The sequence below is a fragment of the Dendroctonus ponderosae genome, unplaced genomic scaffold (genome assembly GCF_020466585.1).
Source record: "Dendroctonus ponderosae isolate FM_Combo_2020 unplaced genomic scaffold, Dpon_F_20191213v2 Dpon_F_20191213_7, whole genome shotgun sequence".
NCBI classification, from domain to species: Eukaryota; Metazoa; Arthropoda; class Insecta; order Coleoptera; family Curculionidae; genus Dendroctonus; species Dendroctonus ponderosae.
In genome coordinates, this window is record NW_026018916.1 from 2,996,544 (window position 1) to 3,003,502 (window position 6,959).

Here is a 6,959-nt window from a genome sequence, read left to right on the forward strand (position 1 = left end):
ATAAAAACTGATGATGGTGGAAAAATACACCGAAACGTATTTTAATTGATAAATAAAGACAATAAATAACTGAAACACAGTCAGGAAAGTATATACAAATTGGCTCTAATGTGGAATTGCTAAGCCACACTAGTGTTACTTTTAAGGACTGTTGATACTGTGCCTGTTCAAAACCAAAAGAGTTTAACTTGCAGGCGTGTCGCCCTGGTCTTAAAATCTCACTGCTAAATCAGAGTGACGCAATTTGTGACGAAGTAAGTGCCAACCCACTAATGATTCCATGTCTTCATATTATGTGTTATGAAGATATGTTAACAAGGATCGATCAGGATTTTATACTGGCTGATACCTTTAAAAGTGATCTCGATTTGTTTTGTTAAACACAACGATTTACGTTATTTTAAGATGTTCCATATGCCATTGCGTAGCGTCAATGCTTGAAACCTTTTCTGTAATAGTTGTACGTTAACTTTGCATATAAATATGTATATTGTTTCTAACAGTAATTTATTTGCTTACAAGTTATATTGTACAGTTTAGGTTATAGGTTTTGTACAAAAAGTGTTTTCCTTTTTATCCTCGCTAGGGATATAATTTTTTTGTACTATGTATATGAGTAAGAATATAGGTTTGAATAAAAAAACATGTTAAGTATGTTTTCAGAACTTGTATTCAATCATCGCGCATGATGACTGGGCAGCTGCTCTCTTTTGCTAGAGCGTTCTCTTGCGCCAATGGCTAAATCTCGCTTTTAGTCGGTAAAACTATTACAATATCAATCGCTTTATGCATCATCATTTACTGAGCCTAAAAATTATGCCATAGTAAAATAACACAATTCTCAAGTGTTTTAAAATGCGTTTTTTAATCAAGTAAATATACAAAAACAACAATGTTTATGACTCAGGTACAGCAAATAATTCACCGCTCGTCCCACTGAACAATGATATTTACACCTTCCAGACCATAGAAAATAAATTAGTGCTGTTGACAATACTAAAATGAATAACAGCGGAACCAGCATAGTTTGGTTACAACAATGGCTTTAATAAGTTGGTGGAGTGGTTACGCCTTTTCATTTAAACCCGTTTAGAGCTATTCGTAGGCTGCTTTTCTTCAATGCCAGAAGAAAGTATGTCCTGGGAATCCAATAATTGGGGTTTATGAGTTGATTTGGCTGCGTTCGCACTTTTTCCCTCCACATTATTTGTGCTCTTAGCTTCTATTTCTTCCTTAGGACATATTTCATTTGGTCACCATAGTCTTACCTTTATTTAAGAATGTATATTCTAAATTTACCTTTTCAGAGCTAGATTCCTCTACGGACCCTTCGGAGGTCCGTTTGTCGATATCGGAGCGCGATAAAATCCGCTGCGCCTCTTTGGTCTCCTTATCTTTCTGAAGCGCTTTCTCAATTTTGTCTTCTACTTCTAGAATTTCCTCTTTGTCAATCAACTCGATCAGCTCATCCACCTGTTTACTGTTCAGCTTCACATTTTCTTTACCAATGATTTCGAAAACCTAGCAACCAAATTGTTAACTTATTTCGTTAGAATGAATATATTTTTGCTTACTTTTAGCACATCGTCAATTTTTAGAGAACCGTCATGATCATCGTCCATTTTCCGCAGCACTTTCACAATCTTTTCGAGTCGATTCTGATCGGGTACATCTTTGATTTTCTGTATAGCCGCTATGATGTCGTCAATCTTAAGCAGCTCATCCTTTTTCTTGTCGCTTATCTCAGTTTCTAAATCTTTCTTCAACTGGGCCTCTTTCTTCTCCAATCCCACTAATACCTATGGCAAATATGTTATTTTTTTTCGATTTCATTTTGAAACAGCCACGCGTTGTACAGACAGATATTTCCGAATGTAATTTTTACATGTAACATTCCATTACCTTATCCATTTTACCAATCATTTTGTTCACACTCTTGAATAATCTCTTTGCTGCTTTGGTTTCTTGCACTTCGGGTTTCGGCTTATCGGCCACTGCTTTGGCGAGATCATCTACGTCTTCCTTGTAATCAGCCATTTCAGCTTTCAAGTCCTGAATTTCCTCTTTTTCAACGATTAGTTTCTTCTCTTTCGATACTGTGTCGATAGCAAACTCGATAATTTGAATATCTTTCGTGTGGAAATCTTCTTCTTTCTCCTTCTCCTGTGTAAATTAAAAGAACTTAACATAACATACTTGAAGGAAATATGCATCCTTTCCTTTTCCACCTGCTCCAACTTTTCACTTGATATCCTTAAAGCAGTATCTTCTAAAATCGGAGTTGTCGATGACGATATAATAGGGGCTTTATCAACCAATAACTCTTTTTCTTCCAGTTTTCGTTGCTCCTCTCTATAACCAAGCAAGCAGTGAATGAACTTATTATTTGATGTTATGTCAGTCTTCAAAAAATGTTTAAAAATCTGATATCATATCCCATACCTGTGCTCTTTTCGCTCCTCCTCGACTTTTTTCTCCTCTTCCTTTAACAGTTCCAATCTGATTCTGTTGTCGATTTTGCCCTCTTTCTCACCTATAGCGGCCTGAGTTTGCTTCACGATCGTTTCAGGCAAAGATGAGATCGTTGCTTTCAATTTATCGCTGGTCGGAATAGTTTCTGGTAACATCAGAGCCCTGGACAATAATAACAGCGATGGAGGCACCTTTTCGTTCAAGCTTAAGTCCAGCCATTGGTTTAATTGTGACCGCAGTCGCTCTTCAGATACCCCATATGCTCGCATGCCCCTAGCTCTGCAGGCTTGTTGAGTTTCTGCCAGAGTTAGCGAGTGAACGCCCTCCTTTTGAATCATTTTATCGTCTGCCGCCAATTGCCGTAATTTCATTCTCAGCTGAAATCTTTAAATACCATAGTTTACTATCAATAAATTGATGCCACTTGAGGAAAAGTACAAAAGCCAATCTAAGGAACTAAAATTGTTCAACCTCTTTTGTATGTATAATTTTTTGTAATACCTTAAAAAATTGTTTGTGCCCAGTGTCTGAACGTCCAATACTCTGCACAAAGCAATCAATTGGCTTCTGGTCAACGAGTCTAACGTGATTTCGTCTTCAAAAAGTTTTGAAAATTTCATTATGTCCTCATTGGATACCACTTCGCCTGAGGTACGAACTTTGTTAAACCACTCTACAAATTCTTTGGCATTCTCAGAATATCGGTCTACGTGTCGAACAGACATATCATCGAGGGTACCCTACAACACAGGTTTAAAGCATGAGCTGTACTTTCCAGGGGAAAAGCTGAAGTAGCTGGCTACCTGTAAAAATTTTGCCATTTCTAACTTAACCTTCAAGCTTTGTTTGATTTTATCTTCCTTTTCTGAAGTGGTCTGGAACGTGCTTGGTAACATACCGGGAAAAAGTTTGATAAAAACTGGCAACAACAATTCCATAAATGGTACGATTATGAAAACGGAAAATGGAAGTAGTCTGAATAGGTCACCAACAGTACGAGTGAGCAATCGATATTCTCTTCGAGTTAAAGTTTTACCCCGAAGAATTCTCCACACAAGACCAGCAGATATTTTGACGTCTATTCCAAGCAGTCTGAAGCCATGATAATAGTGCAGTATTTCGTCTACTATTTTCTGTTTAATTGATTTTTTAACAGTCGATTTTGCTATTTGAACGTCTTGGTCTTTGGCCTCCTTTTCTTTCTGTTTTCTAAGTTCTTGGACCGTTACCTCCAGTTTTGATGACGGTTTAAGAGGCTCCTTCTCGCAAATTAAAGAGGACAAATGGAAATACCTGAAATTAAAATGGAACAAAATTTGCTCCTGTGTTCCTCTAACTTGCTGAATCATATATACCTATCATGGCTCAAAAGAACGTTGTTTAGTGTCTTTTCATAAAAACTGAGCACATTCGAGTGTTTAGTCGTTAATGAGTAAAGTCGCCTGGACTCCAGTGGGTTCGGTCTGGTCAAGTGGCAATTTACGTTGCAGGTGAAAGGATTACTGATAAAAACACCACCGCAACCTTCAAAAGTCGAATTACAAACAGAATTAATCTATTAATAATTATATAATAAAATGTGCTAGGCTGTTCGGTCTACCTAACCTAAGCACGTACACAGATTCTGCTAAATGTACCGACTTACATTTTGTTAACTGCCAACGAGTGTTGCTCAAACTGATCGACCGTACAACGACGTACATGCTGCTATAGAATATCACTTTTACCCAAATGTAGAAGAAATTAAGCCATAAATCACCCCCAATAACTTTGGTCGCTTTAATCGCGGATTTTTCCAACAGATGAAAATGAAAATAAGTTATGACATGCTATGTCAATAACGACATGTATACGATTGATAACAACGTACTTTCCATCGAGTTGTAAACTCGATCGATTCTGTAATGTTACTTCAACATTTTCGCGCATTATTAAAAATCTCCATCCAGTGGAGACATGAACTTTTCCAGAATATGGTTGTTTTTCAGTGAGACGCTGTTCAGTAGAGCTGCATCCAAATGTGTGATCGAGACACGCGAACAGGCTTGCTTGTGAGATCATCAAACATCCAAAAGATCCGGTTGGAAAATTTCGAGATTTGAACTCGCCGGGTCTTTTAAAGATCCGGTTTGTTAGCTAGCTGAGTCGCGCCAGTTCCGTCCCGCGCATCACTATTTATGATGACAGAGATAGCTCGTGACTAGCTCATTTTGGCGAACGTGACTCCTTGTTTAAATGACATGCGCAAGTTAGTTTTAGGTTACGTTAAGCAAAGCAAACTTCTGTTCTATTCTATTAAGTTCTCACTTCTCTTCTCTGTCTTCATCTATGAGAAGAAACGTGCTTTTGAGATTGTTGTTTATATTAAAACTACAGTGATACATATTTCATAAACATTTCATTATTTTTCGTAAACTAGTGTTTTGTTACGAAATTTTGCAACTATACGACTGAATTGATTATAACGACTATTATTATTCAATATTAATCCAGTATGAATGACTCAACTTCATCTCAACCTTCATCAACCATACTGTAGATAAGGACTGGAAAACGCAGAAAAAGCAAAATCACACTTCATATCCTTCCTCTTCTAAAAATTAAAAAGCCAAATAAACGTGAAAAAACTAAATTTACACTGAATTTTAATAGACCTCTGAATTCTCGGGGATTGTTCACATTTACAAATTACAATTTTTTCGATATTAAATGGTCGGCTTTATAGATGGTTAATTTATTGTGTTTGCAAGCGATTCGGGTTTTGTGGATTGTTTGAGGCTAGGATCAGTCAAAATAATTGAATTTGATACTATTTATTGTTTAATGAGCATCTTGTGCCTTAATAGGCTGTTGATCTTGGCCTATCATTTATACAACAATAAAAAAAAGTGTCTATAAAAAGTTATCAAATTGAAAACAAACAGACAAACAATGTCTCACAATATTTTTCCATTCTTTGAGAAAATATATAGAAAAAAATATTTTAAAGTTCCTAAATTAGATAGAATCGGTGATGGTATCACGGAGCACAGACTACTATAGTCTGTAGTCTGTGTACTACTCACTATTAGGGATGACACGAAATACTTCACAGGTATTTTGGAACAGATATCGATATGGAACAGTGGGTACCTGTGACCGATATTTAAAATAACATGTGATTTGAAATAACAGGGCTGGCCTACGATGCTGCTCAGTAACAGTCAACATCTGGGATTTCGATATTTCAACAAAGCAAAAAGGCAAATAACTGCCTTTATGCCTTTTGATTCCCCGCGGCGTTGTCAATTGGCCTGAGTTTTAGTGAAAGGAGATATTTTATTCTCGTGAAGTGGTAAGGTTTTGTATGTATGGGAGTGGGACGTGCACCATGATTCGGCAAATAGCAATATTCAATGAACAGAAAATGTCGGGAACAGCAGTAACAGCCGTCTCCGATATTTTCTTTAATGTGAGTCACAGGTTGTGACTGACTGACTGTTTTTTCTGGAAATGTACATGTGTATGTTCTGGGAATGTACATGGTATGTTCAGTGAATATACATGTGTATTTTCTGGGAATGTACATGATATGTTCAGTGAATGTATATGGTATGTTCAGGGAATATACATACATATATGTAACGAAAGAAAAACGCATTTATAAAGAAAAGTTCATATAAACATTGTCCGGAGCAGGTTATGCCATGTTCTGCCACATAATGCATTACAACCTTTTCCACGTTTCCACGTGCTCTCAATTAACAGTTTTATCCAGACTGCCCCTGGCCATCCAATCCACAATTTCAGTGGTAAGACTCCACTCGGGAACCTGAACGCAGCTGAAAATATTTCTGGAAAAATTCAATCGAGTGGAAAAATCTAAAACAGCAGACAAAATGGTCTCTTGTCGATGGTTGTAATCATAGAACAACCCAAGGAATCAAATGTACCCGGCTCAACGAAAAAAACCAAAAGCATCTAAACCCAAAACAGTATTAAGTAGGAACATACTTAATCAAACACAAATCGGTTCTTTTCAGAACCATAATTTTTTTCCAAATAAATAACTAGGATAAGAAGAAACAATGCAAATAATTTGAGAGCTCGTACTATTTTTGAATTTAAGTCTAAACATAAATAAAATGGTACTAGGGCTGTAATAAGTAAGCTGTAATATACTAATTTATTTCTTTCTCAATAAGGAAAAAAATTAAATAACGGTGGCTTACTCAAGTTAGAAGTAAAAAATAATTTACTTGTACGTGCCCTTACCTGCTGCTGCGGGCACGCAAAATTTATTTTCGACAAATTTTGTTAATTTGATAATCAAAACAGCATATTTTCAGTTTTTCATAAGGGTCTCAGGTTTTAGTAGTAAGAAGATTTACTCTTACATGCATGCCCTTTTGGAATTTGGAATATACCGTAGATATACATTCATGTATATTACCGGAATATTTGTTTTGAACATACTAGGTATATTCACCTGCACATATACACAATAT

General features: G+C 36.3%; 1 protein-coding gene across 1 annotated transcript; it reads right to left on the bottom strand.

The window, feature by feature from the left end:
* Nucleotides 1–846: 846 nt before the first annotated feature.
* Nucleotides 847–4,333, bottom strand: LOC109539279 (mitochondrial proton/calcium exchanger protein). The gene is made up of 10 exons (XM_019906931.2): nt 4,118–4,333; nt 3,828–3,996; nt 3,276–3,765; nt 2,974–3,212; nt 2,443–2,856; nt 2,220–2,352; nt 1,903–2,163; nt 1,575–1,799; nt 1,300–1,521; nt 847–1,232 (listed from the first exon to the last, which is right to left on the bottom strand). Exons 1-10 carry the CDS (start codon nt 4,173–4,175, stop codon nt 1,080–1,082), a joined length of 2,364 nt encoding a protein of 787 aa, XP_019762490.2. The 5' UTR covers nt 4,176–4,333; the 3' UTR covers nt 847–1,079.
* Between the last annotated feature and the right edge of the window lie 2,626 nt (nt 4,334–6,959).